Source organism: Ranitomeya variabilis, chromosome 2 (genome assembly GCF_051348905.1).
Source record: "Ranitomeya variabilis isolate aRanVar5 chromosome 2, aRanVar5.hap1, whole genome shotgun sequence".
NCBI lineage: Eukaryota > Metazoa > Chordata > Amphibia > Anura > Dendrobatidae > Ranitomeya > Ranitomeya variabilis.
Window position 1 is genome coordinate 23,918,351 of NC_135233.1, and position 15,970 is coordinate 23,934,320.

The 15,970-nt window shown below is 46.8% G+C and overlaps 1 protein-coding gene across 3 annotated transcripts in view; it reads left to right on the forward strand.

Annotated features, from left to right (window-relative positions):
* Window positions 1-15,970, forward strand: part of LCLAT1 (lysocardiolipin acyltransferase 1) — a 224,634-nt gene that overhangs the window by 164,848 nt on the left and 43,816 nt on the right. For all 3 annotated transcript variants that reach the window (XM_077282117.1, XM_077282118.1, XM_077282116.1), the window contains one exon: window positions 837-983. In XM_077282117.1, the coding sequence (XP_077138232.1) occupies window positions 837-983 (147 nt within the window). The remainder of the gene's footprint in view (window positions 1-836; window positions 984-15,970) is intronic.

Here is a 15,970-nt window from a genome sequence, read left to right on the forward strand (position 1 = left end):
GGCCAATGCATGCACATGTGTTCACTGAGACCGACACCCACAGCTGGGAGCTCACTGCACATGCGCTTCCCTGGGACCGACCAATGCATGCCCTGGGGTTCATTGATGCCAACACCCACAGCTGGGAGCCCACTGTGCATGCGCTTCTCTGGCACCAGCTGATGCAAGCGCAGGGGTTCACTGAGGCTAACATAACTTTCGGCAAAAGCCTGGTGGAGGCAGAGGTTTGAGTAGTGTCCTGTGCCAACAACGTGTTGTCTTGTCGGACTCTGATCCGCCCTCTCAACACTTGAGACTTAAACTTTAAATCTGTGTGCAAATTATTTAAAGTGACTGTCAGCACAGGCTGTGACTCTGCAAACCAAGCACAGGCGCTCGGTGAACCCTCGGTGTGACCCAACAGTTCAGTGCACCTTCCCACCTCCTTGCTTTCCCTCTACCTCTGCCCCTCTTGTGTGACACCTCTGCCTTCATATAGACAGACACCAGGTAGGTGGGAAGGCGCACTTACATATTTTACACCGAGCTCTTGTGCTTGGTTTGAACAGTCACTCTGTGCTGACACTCGTCTTTTTAGCAGAGTGGAGTATGTTGTGTTTTTAGGCGCACTTGCCTGACTGTTAGGAGCTCACTACGCAGACCCCCTTCTGACAGAGCCGCCTTTTTAGTCTTTAGACATCTTTTTATTGTGGAGATCTCTGCTGTCAGTGATGAGAACATTGCTGTTTCCACCTAAAGACGGCACACTTCTAACTAATCCCAGCCGCTGACACTCGTGCTCCGCTCCTGCTCGGTGACGGCGGTCGCTGACGGTCTTGGTTCTTGTCCCCGTCTAGGTTGGGCCATGCAGGTCGCCGCCTTCATCTTCATTCGTAGGAAATGGGAAGAAGACAAGAGTCACTTTGAGGCCATGCTGGATTACTTCTGTGACATTAAGGAGCCGCTCCAACTTCTCATCTTCCCGGAGGGAACTGATCTGACAGGTTAGTAATCGCGCGAACCAAGTGGATCTCTGTGCTTCCTCCGGATCCCAGGCTGTACAGAGAGAGTTGGGAGATCACCGCAAACAGCGCATCATAGCCCCTTCCCAGTATAAGACGTCATACCAGTATGTCTTACGTCAGGTGCTGGTGTATAGGGCGGGCCCAGCCAGTTGTACAGCCCGGCAGCTACCGGAGCTAGCCCTGATCGCTGCTGTCTAACCATTGTCCGTCTCTGTGGTGCTGTGTCGGTGGGGGCTGTTCTGTCGCCACCGTCCTCCTTCTTCTTTGAAGCCTGTGGCTCGGCCTTGATGATTTTAGGTATGGACTTAAAAATAAAATGGAGTCCTTAAAAAGTTGCCACACTGAGACTTTAAGGAAATTTTGGAGGTCGAAATCCGCTGTCCAAACCGTGTATGCTGTCATTGGTGATCGTACAGGAACATTACTGGTTAGGCATGATGGAGGACGTCCGAAAATGTCCACCAGATTATTTTTTTCTTTGGGGCTTTTTGAAGGGTCGGGTGTACAGTAACAAATCACAGGCGAGAGAACATACAGCGAGAAATTCAGGCCATGACCCCAGACTCCCTACCGAATACATTCAATAATATGGAGCAAGCTTGAAGGTGAACGGCGGACATTTCCAACACCTTCTTATAATCTTCAGTCTCTCGTGAACCAAGGAATGTACAGTTCAAATTTCAGTACAGTCGACAGTCTCTTTTAGAAGTTACAGCAATTTTTCCAGGTAAAGTAGCGAGTGCATCGCCCTTTATTTATTAAAAAAAAAAAAAAAACCGCAAAAATTCTAGTCCCAAAAAAGAAAAAAAAAAACCTTTTTAGGTATCACCGCATCCATAAAAATCTTGTGTTTCTCCAGATATAAAATGCGTGCATGTTGTGCACATCCGCCGCCTCCTCGCCGCGGTCGGCTCAGATTCATCCATTTCACCGGCTCGGTTTTGTTGCATTTTCCAGAACCCTGGCACCTTGGAGCGCTAACGAAGGTTAGGAGAAGCGTGCCAGGATTCTCCCCTCGCCGGGCCAAGTCCATCCGCGTAAGTGACAACTAATCTGTAATGACACTTATCGGGAGGAGAGACAGAGGACGTTCCGTCCAGGACGCGGGATGGAAAGATTATCTCTCAGGCTTTTAGGTCACGTCACCAGATTAAGCTTCTACCTGTCTCCCGGAATTAGCAATCAGAAGACGCCAACGGAGAGAGCGGAGTATTAATAGAAGCATTATCCCCCGTGTCGTCCTCCCCGTGGGGTCGTTATATTTACCGTACCCATGACGCAGTGCGTTCTGCTGTCGCTGCAGATCTGTCCAGCGCCTAATAGGATTTTACCAATCATCTGCTCTATATCTCCAGACACAGAGGATGTTGCGCCCGCTGTGTGTGCTCTCTGCTGTTATGGTGGCTGCTGTGCATGCACTGGTTCTCTAGTACTGGTTTGGACTGGAAAGTCCGCCCTCACAACTGGGTTTTGCTTTCTACCCTTAATGCATATAGCAGCCGACTGCTTCCCCCCACCCCGGAGCTAATTGCATGACATTAAGTGCCGCTTATGTGCATCAAATACCGTCCATTCTGGCAGAACAAGCCACAGAGAAACGCCCGCGGCCGCCCGCCTGTATGCACCGGTGTTACCAGACGGAAGTGCTTACACCGATCAGCCATAACATTAAATCCCCTTATGGGTGGAGGGTTAATAAAGTGGTAACGTACATTATCTGGTGACGATGGTCCCTACCGGGGGTGGGAGATGTCGGGCAGGAGGCAAACCGTTTTCTAAATGTAACTGAGCAGCTCCAAAACGGCGGGTCTTGTGGGATGTTCCCTGTATACAGCGGGTCTTGTGGAATGTTCCCTGTATACAGCGGGTCTTGTGGAATGTTCCCTGTATACAGCGGGTCTTGTGGGATGTTCCCTGTATACGGCAGGTCTTGTGGGGTGTTCCCTGTATACGGCGGGTCTTGTGGGGTGTTCCCTGTATACGGCGGGTCTTGTGGGGTGTTCCCTGTATACGGCGGGTCTTGTGGGGTGTTCCCTGTATACGGCGGGTCTTGTGGAATGTTCCCTGTATACAGCGGGTCTTGTGGAATGTTCCCTGTATACAGCGGGTCTTGTGGGATGTTCCCTGTATACGGCAGGTCTTGTGGGGTGTTCCCTGTATACGGCGGGTCTTGTGGGGTGTTCCCTGTATACGGCGGGTCTTGTGGGGTGTTCCCTGTATACGGCGGGTCTTGTGGGGTGTTCCCTGTATACGGTGGGTCTTGTGGGATGTTCCCTGTATACAGCGGGTCTTGTGGAATGTTCCCTGTATACAGCGGGTCTTGTGGGATGTTCCCTGTATACGGCAGGTCTTGTGGGGTGTTCCCTGTATACGGCGGGTCTTGTGGGGTGTTCCCTGTATACGGCGGGTCTTGTGGGGTGTTCCCTGTATACGGCGGGTCTTGTGGGGTGTTCCCTGTATACGGTGAGTCTTGTGGGATGTTCCCTGTATGCGGCGGGTCTTGTGGGATGTTCCCTGTATACGGCGGGTCTTGTGGGGTGTTCCCTGTATACAGCGGGTCTTGTGCAATGTTCCCTGTATACAGCGGGTCTTGTGGGATGTTCCCTGTATACGGCAGGTCTTGTGGGGTGTTCCCTGTGTACAGCGGGTCTTGTGGGATGTTCCCTGTATGCGGTGGGTCTTGTGGGGTGTTCCCTGTATACGGCGAGTCTTGTGGGGTGTTCCCTGTATACGGCGAGTCTTGTGGGGTGTTCCCTGTATACGGCGGGTCTTGTGGGGTGTTCCCTGTATACAGCATGTCTTGTGGGGTGTTCTCTGTATACAGCGGGTCTTGTGGGGTGTTCCCTGTATGCGGCGGGTCTTGTGGGGTGTTCTCTGTATACGGCGGGTCTTGTGGGGTGTTCCCTGTATACGGCGGGTCTTGTGGGGTGTTCCCTGTATACGGCGGGTCTTGTGGGGTGTTCCCTGTATGCGGCGGGACTTGTGATCTGTTCCCTGTATACGGCGGGTCTTGTGGGGTGTTCCCTGTATACGGCGGGTCTTGTGGGGTGTTCCCTGTATACGGCGGGTCTTGTGATCTGTTCCCTGTATACGGCGGGTCTTGTGGGGTGTTCCCTGTATACGGCGGGTCTTGTGATCTGTTCCCTGTATACGGCGGGTCTTGTGAGGTGTTCCCTGTATACGGCGGGTCTTATGGGGTGTTTCCTCTGTACGGCGGGTGTTGTTGGGTGTTCCCTGTATACTTCGGGTCTTGTGGAGTGTTCCCTGTATACGGCAGGTCTTGTGATCTGTTCCCTGTATACGGCGGGTCTTGTGGGGGGCCAGTTCTGGTATACGGCGGGTCTTGTGGGGGGCATGTTTTGGTATATGGCGGGTCTTATGGAGGGGGGGGCAGTTCTGGTATACGGCGGGTCTTATGATCTGTTCCCTGTATATGGTGGGTCTTAGGAGGGGGGGTGTTTCCGGTGTATACTGTATTTTTGGGGTGTATTTTGCGGTATCGTGTCGTTCTCTTAATAAAGAGGTGACATCGGGATGTCTTGTGAGAAGAAAACATGTCAGTGGAGCCAGTGTGGAGGGACAATGTTCTTCTGGAGACCTTAGGTCCTGGCATGTTGATTTGACCTGTTCCAAATAGCAAAACATTGTACATTACCCCTCGTTATAACAGTGGAGCCATTAGAGGAGGAGAACATGACATGACCCTCCCCTGCTTATTAGGAGGAGACCTCTGGGGTTGGCCTAATTACAGACAACCCACCTTGTATGGAAGTCTTGACACAAGTTTTTCTCCCCAATTTTTAGTTAAATTTTCTTTCCTACTCTTACTATTTTGGGCTCTTTATACATCAAGGATCCCAGATGCTGCTATTCATGTTTTATGGGGTCAGTCCAAGTGAAACGTCTCCGCGCAGTCTCGGGTTGGAAATGATTCGTCTCGTGTCAATATCATCCACTTCAAAGGAAACAAGTTTTTCTAAGGATCCTTCAACCAAATTCATATCTTCTTCAAACTCTTATGTCGTTCCAACGCAAACTGAAGAAGATGAAATATGTTTGTGTAAGACGGCTGCCCAGACGCCTCGTTCCTACAAGACTTCCAGATTTCATACATACACATAGACCATGAGACCTCTCGCCGGTCACTCCATTACCCGCAGAATGCTAACACTGTACATATTGTCCCAAAATAAGGAGGAGACTGCGAGGAGCAAACTAAGGAGATACATAGATTGTCCGGTGTCAGAGGCAAAACTGGGCTGAGGAACATTTTACAGATTAACTGTGACCGAGGTACAAAAAATGATCTTGGCAGGAGGAGAAGAAACATCCGAAAGTCGTCATCCTGTAACTGTCTGCACTTAAGGAGAGATGACAAGTTATTAATAATGTTTGGCGCTAGTCAGAGCTGGAAATAGACTGTAGGATTAATCGCTGCAAATAAAAATCCTGCTGTACAATCTCCGAGAGAAGACAGATTCACCCTACATATAGCAGTTATATTCCTGTACATAGGGGCAGTATTATAGTAGTTATAATCTTATACATAGGGGCAGTATTATAGTAGTTATATTCTTGTACATAGGGGGCAGTATTATAGTAGTTATATTCTTGTACATAGGAGCAGTATTATAGTAGTTATATTCTTGTACATATGGGCAGTATTATAGTAGTTATATTCTTGTACATAGGGGAAGTATTATAGTAGTTATATTCTTGTACATAGGAGGCAGTATTATAGTAGTTATATTCTTGTACATAGGGGCAGTATTATAGTAGTTATATTCTTGTACATAGGAGTAGTATTATAGTAGTTATATTCTTGTACATAGGAGCAGTATTATAGTAGTTATATTCCTGTACATAGGGGCAGTATTATAGTAGTTATAATCTTATACATAGGGGCAGTATTATAGTAGTTATATTCTTGTACATAGGGGCAGTATTATAGTAGTTATATTCTTGTACATAGGGGCAGTATTATAGTAGTTATATTCTTGTACATAGGAGCAGTATTTTAGTAGTTATATTTTTGTACATAGGGAGCAGTATTATATTAGTTATATTTTTGTACATAGGGGCAGTATTATAGTAGTTATATACTTGTACATAGGGGCAGTATTATAGTAGTTATATTCTTGTATGTAGGAGGCAGTATTATAGTAGTTCTATTCTTGTATATAGGAGCAGTATTATAGTAGTTATATTCTTGTATGTAGGAGGCAGTATTATAGTAGTTATATTCTTGTATATAGGAGCAGTATTATAGTAGTTATATTCTTGTATGTAGGAGGCAGTATTATAGTAGTTATATTCTTGTATATAGGAGCAGTATTATAGTAGTTATATTCTTGTACATAGGGGCAGTATTATAGTAGTTATATACTTGTACATAGGGGCAGTATTATAGTAGTTATATTCTTGTACATAGGGGCAGTATCATAGTAGTTATATTCTTGTACATAGGGGCAGTATTATAGTAGTTATATTCTTGTATATAGGGGGCAGTATTATAGTAGTTATATTCTTGTACATAGGGGCAGTATTATGGTAGTTATATTCTTGTACATAGGAGCAGTATTATAGTAGTTATATTCTTGTACATAGGGGCAGTATCATAGTAGTTATATTCTTGTACATAGGGGCAGTATTATAGTAGTTATATTCTTGTACATAGGGGCAGTATTATAGTAGTTATATTCTTGTACATAGGGGCAGTATTATAGTAGTTATATTCTTGTACATAGGAGCAGTATTATAGAAGTTATATTTCTGTACATAGGGGGCAGTATTATAGTAGTTATATTCTTGTACATAGGGGCAGTATTATAGTAGTTATATTCTTGCACATAGGGGCAGTATTATAGTAGTTATATTCTTGTACATAGGGGCAGTATTATAGTAGTTATATTCTTGTACATAGGGGCAGTATTATAGTAGTTATATTCTTGTACATAGGGGCAGTATTATAGTAGTTATATTCTTGTACATAGGGGCAGTATTATAGTAGTTATATTCTTGTACATAGGAGCAGTATTATAGTAGTTATAGTCTTGTACATAGGGGGCAGTATTGTAGTAGTTATATTCCTGTACATAGGAGCAGTATTATAGAAGTTATATTTCTGTACATAGGAGCAGTATTATAGTAGTTATATTCTTGTACATAGGGGCAGTATTATAGTAGTTATATTCTTGTACATAGGGGCAGTATTATAGTAGTTATATTCTTGTACATAGGAGCAGTATTATAGTAGTTATATTCTTGTACATAGGAGCAGTATTATAGTAGTTATATTCTTGTACATAGGAGCAGTATTATAGTAGTTATATTCTTGTACATAGGAGCAGTGTTATAGTAGTTATATTCTTGTACATAGGAGCAGTATTATAGTAGTTATATTCCTGTACATAGGAGCAGTATTATAGAAGTTATATTTCTGTACATAGGGGGCAGTATTATAGTAGTTATATTCTTGTACATAGGGGCAGTAATATAGTAGTTATATTCTTGTACATAGGAGCAGTATTATAGTAGTTATAGTCTTGTACATAGGCGCAGTATTATAGTAGTTATATTCTTGTACGTAGGGGCAGTATTATAGTAGTTATATTTGATGACCGCCCCCTGGCAGCTGTAATCGAGGCCTTTTACCTTCCTGTGTATAGTATGACTCTAGTACTTGTATTTTCTGTTGGTTTTTGTATACCGTATATTTGTTAGCAGCAGACTTGGTTTTGTGTCTGATCACATCTATCTCAGTGGCTGGGTCGTGGTTTTCATCAATAGACTCCTCAGTATAATCTGACTAGCTGTTATAACCTGATGTGACTCCTGCATGGATGTGCCGCGGAATAATGTGGATGCAGTTTCTGGACTTTGTATTACATTCTTGTTGTGCTTCTTGTGTTATGTAAATAATTAAGGGTAACTATTGATTATTGCTATGTGGGGTTTGTAGCACGTACGTTTATTGAGGAGGTCCGGTCCTTGCACAATATCATAGAATGTTAGGGTTGGAAGGAACCTCCAGGATCATGGTGTCCAACCCCCTGCTCAATGCAGGATTCACTAAACCATCTCAGACAGATGTCTGTCCAGCCTCTGTTTGAAGACTTCCATTGGGAGAACTCACCACCTCTCGTGGCCGCCTGTTCCACACATTGATCACCCTCACTGTCAAAGGGTTACAGTGCGACATTGTGTGATGAGTCGATAGAGCCAGTTGTAATTGTGGAGCGGCGGCTCGGGCAGAGCATTGTGGAGCGGCGGCTCGGGCAGAGCATTGTGGAGCGGCGGCTCGGGCAGAGCATTGTGGAGCGGCGGCTCGGGCAGAGCGTTGTGGAGCGGCGGATCGGGCAGAGCGTTGTGGAGCGGCGGCTCGGGCAGAGCGTTGTGGAGCGGCGGATCGGGCAGAGCGTTGTGGAGCAGCGCATCTGGCAGAGCGTTGTGGAGCGGCGGCTCGGGTGGAGCGGCGGCTCGGGCATAGCGTTGTGGAGCGGCGGATCGGGCAGAGCGTTGTGGAGCGGCGGCTCGGGCAGGACGTTGTGGAGCGGTGGCTCGGGCAGAGCATTGTGGAGCGGCGGCTCGGGCAGGACGTTGTGGAGCGGCGGCTCGGGCAGAGCATTGTGGAGCGGCGGCTCGGGCAGAGCGTTGTGGAGCGGCGGATCGGGCAGAGCGTTGTGGAGCGGCGCATCTGGCAGAGCGTTGTGGAGCGGCGGCTCGGGCAGAGCGTTGTGGAGCGGCGGATCGGGCAGAGCGTTGTGGAGCGGCGCATCTGGCAGAGCGTTGTGGAGCGGCGGCTCGGGCATAGCGTTGTGGAGCGGCGGATCGGGCAGAGCGTTGTGGCTTTTAGAAATGTGAATGAGCCAATCATTGATCCCGACCGGATGCAGTGACGTTCCGTTCTCTGAGATGTCAGGTTTCAGATGAAGCGATGTCCTCGCTCTCCCACTTCTGATGTGTTTTCTTCATCCCGGGTCGCGGTGCTCCAGTCCGGGTCACCGTGTGCGCTCACATAGGTAATTCTTGGCTTTGTTTTGCACTTGGAAGCCTTTTTGGTTTGTGCAGTCTGTGATTATGACTGCATTTTGCTTGTAGCATTAGAGGTACAGGGTGGGCTCCTAGAATGAAGTGGGTGTCTTACGTGTGACCCTGTTATGCTGCAGTCCCGCCTTGGTCCACACTAGGGCGCTATTGCAAGCAGCACTGTGACCATGTATATAAGTTATGAGGGGCACAGTGTGATGCCACCCTAAGGCCCCGCGCCCCTCCTCTCCTGTAATAAGGAGAATTAGCAGCACCTTATTGGTGCACAGGACACGGTGTACGAGCCCCTGCTCTAAACTGCACCTCAGGTGGTGGCATTATTCTACACACAGAGGGAAGAACACAATAACCCTTCTGCTACATGAAGTAGAGGAAATGTTACCCTAGACCACCAGGGAATAACATGGTCACCTTCTGCTACCCCAGACCCAAATGTCATTACCCTAGACCACCAGGGAATAACACGGTCACCTTCTGCTACCCCAGACCAATTGTCATTACCCTAGACCACCAGGGAATAACACGGTCACCTTCTGCTACCCCAGACCAATTGTCATTACCCTAGACCACCAGGGAATAACATGGTCACCTTCTGCTACCCCAGACCAATTGTCATTACCCTAGACCACCAGGGAATAACACGGTCACCTTCTGCTACCCCAGACCCAAATGTCATTACCCTAGACCACCAGGGAATAACACGGTCACCTTCTGCTACCCCAGACCAATTGTCATTACCCTAGACCACCAGGGAATAACACGGTCACCTTCTGCTACCCCAGACCAATTGTCATTACCCTAGACCACCAGGGAATAACATGGTCACCTTCTGCTACCCCAGACCAATTGTCATTACCCTAGACCACCAGGGAATAACACGGTCACCTTCTGCTACCCCAGACCCAAATGTCATTACCCTAGACCACCAGGGAATAACACGGTCACCTTCTGCTACCCCAGACCAATTGTCATTACCCTAGACCACCAGGGAATAACACGGTCACCTTCTGCTACCCCAGACCAATTGTCATTACCCTAGACCACCAGAGAATAACACGGTCACCTTCTGCTACCCCAGACCAATTGTCATTACCCTAGACCACCAGGGAATAACACGGTCACCTTCTGCTACCCCAGACCCAAATGTCATTACCCTAGACCACCAGGGAATAACACGGTCACCTTCTGCTACCCCAGACCAATTGTCATTACCCTAGACCACCAGGGAATAACACGGTCACCTTCTGCTACCCCAGACCAATTGTCATTACCCTAGACCACCAGAGAATAACACGGTCACCTTCTGCTACCCCAGACCAATTGTCATTACCCTAGACCACCAGGGAATAACACGGTCACCTTCTGCTACCCCAGACCCAAATGTCATTACCCTAGACCACCAGGGAATAACACGGTCACCTTCTGCTGCTACCCCAGACCCAAATGTCATTACCCTAGACCACCAGAGAATAACACGGTTACTTTCTGCTACCCCAGACCAATTGTCATTACCCTAGACCACCAGGGAATAACACGGTCACCTTCTGCTACCCCAGACCAATTGTCATTACCCTAGACCACCAGGGAATAACACGGTCACCTTCTGCTACCCCAGACCAATTGTCATTACCCTAGACCACCAGGGAATAACACGGTCACCTTCTGCTACCCCAGACCAATTGTCATTACCCTAGACCACCAGGGAATAACACGGTCACCTTCTGCTACCCCAGACCAATTGTCATTACCCTAGACCACCAGGGAATAACACTGTCATCTTCTGCTACCCCAGACCCAAATGTCATTACCCTAGACCACCAGGGAATAACACGGTCACCTTCTGCTACCCCAGACCAATTGTCATTACCCTAGACCACCAGAGAATAACACTGTCACCTTCTGCTACCCCAGACCAATTGTCATTACCCTAGACCACCAGAGAATAACACTGTCACCTTCTGCTACCCCAGACCAATTGTCATTACCCTAGACCACCAGGGAATAACACGGTCACCTTCTGCTACCCCAGACCAATTGTCATTACCCTCTTCTACCCCAGAACCTATGTAGGAGGAATGACTTAAGACCACCAGGGAACATCAAACTAATTATTTTCTACCCAAGAACAAACAAGTGACATTACACCTGACCACCGGGTAATAGTATACTAAACCCACTTTTCCTCTAGACCACCAATGAAGGGCACATTACCCTTGATCACCAGGGATTCGTATCCTGGCTGCCTTTTTCTTACCCAAGAACACGTGGAAACGTAATGTTAAGTCTCTTCTACCTGCTTCACCACTGATGACCACCACATTCTTACAATGTCCCCCCTCTTGTATCCTGGGCCATTACAGAAGTACCCCACACCATCAGGGCTCATATATTAACCCCGTGGTTGCTTATTATTCCCATCAGCGCGTTGGCTCAGCGCTAGCGCCTCATGCCAGACCCTTAAGTGAAATGCGTGTTTTGTCGCCTGGGTTATAATTGATGTTCTTCTCGCTCCTCCAGCACACAATGTCTCTGCTCGGCCTCACTCTGATTTATTGACTTTTTTTTTTCTCCGTTTGTCCGCGTGAAACCATCCGCAGTGTCCGGAGCTTTTTCCTGGAATACTCGAGCTGCAGATTCATTAAAATGCGGCCAAATCTTTAAATGTGCGGCTCTTAGCTATTTACAGGCAGGTTATTGTGGGCAGCATGGATATTCGACGGCACAACAGAACAGCGCGTTCCTGCCATACCATTCATCTAAATCTGCCGAAATGACAACACTGGAATGGCGGGAATATAATTACTCCAGACACGAGAAGCTGACGAAGAAGAGCGAGGAGGTAGAAGGTGCAAAACACAAACCACACTGCAAAATATGTGCACAGATATACATCTAGCAGTGTAATATACATATAGATGCCGTATATCTACAGCGGGCACTTATAGGGGTAGGTTATATGCCTGATACTCCCCCACTGGTCTCCTGAGATTGTGTCTTCATGTTCTGAGTTACATCCTGTATTATACTCCTGAGCTGCACTCACTATTCTGCTGGTGCAGTCACTGTGTACATACATTACATTACTGATCCTGAGTTACATCCTGTATTATACCCCAGAGCTGCACTCACTATTCTGCTGGTGCATTCACTGTGTACATACATTACTGATCCTGAGTTACATCCAGTATTATACTCCAGAGCTGCACTCACTATTCTGCTGGTGCAGTCACTGTGTACATACATTACATTACTGATCCTGAGTTACATCCTGTATTATACTCCAGAGCTGCACTCACTATTCTGCTGGTGCAGTCACTGTGTACATACATTACATTACTGATCCTGAGTTACATCCTGTATTATACTCCAGAGCTGCACTCACTATTCTGCTGGTGCAGTCACTGTGTACATACATTACTGATCCTGAGTTACATCCTGTATTATACTCCAGAGCTGCACTCACTATTCTGCTGGTGCAGTCACTGTGTACATACATTACTGATCATGAGTTACATCCTGTATTATACTCCAGAGCTGCACTCACTATTCTGCTGGTGCAGTCACTGTGTACATACATTACTGATCATGAGTTACATCCTGTATTATACTCCAGAGCTGCACTCACTATTCTGCTGGTGCAGTCACTGTGTACATATATTACACTAGATGGTGGCGCGATTCTAACGCATCGGGTATTCTAGAATATGTATGTAGTTTATTTATGAAGATTTCAGAATAATGCAATGAGTACACAGGATCCGGCCGGGCGCGACCAATTGGCGAAGCGTGATTTAAATCCCGTGCCATTTCACCTCCGGACTGCAGGTTTTTGAGGGCCCCGGGCAAAAGAGGCTCACAGCCCACGTAGCATATAGCACAGTCCACGAAGTATATTGCCGAGCCACGTAGTATATTGCCGAGCCACGTAGTATATTGCCGAGCCACGTAGTATATTGCCGAGCCACGTAGTATATTGCCCAGCCACGCAGTATGTGACACAGCCCACGCAGTATGTGACACAGCCCACGCAGTATGTGACACAGCCCACGCAGTATGTGACACAGCCCACGCAGTATGTGACACAGCCCACGCAGTATGTGACACAGCCCACGCAGTATGTGACACAGCCCACGCAGTATGTGACACAGCCCACGCAGTATGTGACACAGCCCACGCAGTATGTGACACAGCCCACGCAGTATGTAGCAATGTGAGCCCCATATCCCTGTTAAAAAAAAAAAAAAAGGATTCAAATAAAAGTTATATACTCAACTCAGGCGTTTACTATACTCAAGCGTTTAGCGATGCTCCTCGCGACACTCCGTTCCCAGTAATGCCTTGCGGCAATAACCCGTGATGTAGCGGTCTCGCGAGACCGCTACTTCATCACAGGTCGTTGCTGCAATGCATTCTTGGGACCGCAGCGTCACAAGGAGCGGGAAAGGCTACCGCGGACGCCGGAAGGTGAGAATGTTTTTTGTTTTTTTTAAAATTATTTTTAATGTTATATGTTTTTACTATTGATGCTGCATAGGCAGCATCAATAGTAAAAAGTTGGTCACACTTACAGGGTTAATGGCAGCGTTAACGGACTGCTAAATCGCTATGTGGGCGCTGACTGGAGGGGAGTAGGGAGGGGCCAATTCGCGGCTGGACTGTGCCTGTCGCCGATTGGTCGCGCCCAGCCGGCCGCGGCCAATCAGTGACGCGGGATTTCCGTTACAAACAGACGGAAGAGGACCTTAGACAATTATATAGATAGGTCCGTGGGAGGATCAGTAATCTAAGTGCACACACTGAGTATTTGCTGCAGGTTTTGTTGGCAGTAATAACTGTGTATAATACCTGCATTTTACTTGCGTTTTTTTCCCATGCATTTGAATGGGTGAAAAATGTTACAAAAACTATAAAAAGTTATAAAAAAAAAATAAATAAAAAAAATTCAAATCTGCCAGAAAAAAGCGGCGTCAAATTACAAGAGTCCCCTTCACATTTCTGAAACTGTAAATATCTTCTTTTTTTTTTCTGTAAACAAGCTTTAATACTTCTCTCAGCTGAGGATCTGCTACATTTGTATCCAGTCTATACAATGCTGCGAGTGGCACCGAATTTGCTACAATGTATTGGGCTTAGCTCAGTGCTTGTTATGACGCCAGATTTGGGACTTGTTACTGTGTGTAAAAGTGTTTAACTCCTTCACGACATCCGCCATACATGTACGGAGCTGCGTTCAGGCTACTGCCGTACATCATTACATAACCCGGTAACATGTTCGGTTGTTGGACTTGACACCATTACGGTGCCATGAAGTCACGTACAGAAAACCATTCCGCAACATAGTATCAAAAAGGAGGAAGATAGCAGAGTGTAAGGCTGTGTGCACACAATGCAGAAAACGCATACATTATGCATCCCATCATTTAGAATGCATTCCGCAATTTTTGTGCACATGATGCGTTTTTTTCTGCGAAAAAAACGCATTGTGGTAAAAAACGCAGTATGTTCATTAATTTTGCGGATTTTTTGCGAATTTCCCACTATATTATTGCATTGGGAACCTCCGGAAAAATCCGCAAAAAAACCACACCAAAAACAGGGGAAAAACGCGAGAAAAACGCATGCGGATTTCTTGCAGAAAATGTCCTGTTTTGCTCAGGAAATTTCTGCAAGAAATCCTGAATGTGTGCACATAGCCTAAATGTTTAAAAAGCTGATTTTTTTATGAAACAATGTAGCTAGAAGTTCTAAAATTGTATAAACAAGACATAAAACACTTCAGAGACCATCGCTATTAGGCTATGTGTGCACGTAGGAAATGTGGTGCAGAATTTTCTGCAGTAAATCTGCATCTCCTGGCAGAATCCGCAGGTGCGTTTTTGTGCGTTTTTTGTGCAGATTTTATTTCTATAATGGAGGGGTGCAGAAACGCTGAAGAACTGCACAAAAGTGACATGCACTTCTTTGAAATCTGCAGCGTTTCTGCGCAGATTTTTCTGCACCATGTGCACAGCTTTTTTTTTTTTCACATTGATTTACTGTAAATCACAGTGCAGTTCTGCAGCGTTTCTGCTGCAGAAAAATCTGCTGCAGATCTGCCCCAATTCTGCACTAAATCTGCATCGTGTGCACATACCCTTAGAAGTGACTAGTGGAAATGAGTACACAGTTAGCCAGGGGGCGAAAAAAATGCAAAGACCAAGGGAGTGACGCTGTACATATTAGGTATGAATCTGTAATATGCCAGTAAATGTATAAGCGTGTGCCCCCAATGGTCAGAAAGTCTCTATAGAAAAATCACAGCCTCTTACTCTGCAGTGGAGGAAAGACCTCAGGAGATCAGAAAATCAGGTGTGTGACTCCCCATCCCCAACGCGCGTTACGCATAGATATTGTCCTTGCGTTCTAAAGGTGTATAGGGATGGTGCTTAGAAGGACCTAAAAGTAACCATGGCGAGCGGTCACATAGAAAACCATGTGATCACTAATTGCCCAATGATGTTGCTCCGGCGGTGCATGTGCACCACGCCGCCAGCGTCACACCAGCACCGCCCACACCGACCAAGTTCAAAGCTCCTGGGCATGTGCCGAGGATATCTAGATGACAAGCGGTGCGGTGCAAACAGAGGTCAGCGCAGCCCGCACGCGCACTACAACATGAGCGGGGAAGTGAGCGCAGATTGTATGGAACGGCCATAACAGTTACATGGTGCAAACAGCTCACTAACAAAGAGAAGAAGCAAATGTCATAGTCATAAAGCCTCATAGATGGACGTCCAGAAATCCCAGAGCAGCGCATGGAATGAGTGCACCGCACCATGCTCCTGTCACCTCGAAGTCGCCCTCAGAGCTGTATTCTTAATTCACGTATGCAGTTGTGTAACCACAGACTAAGTGCCGCGCTCTGCCGTGAGTAGGAA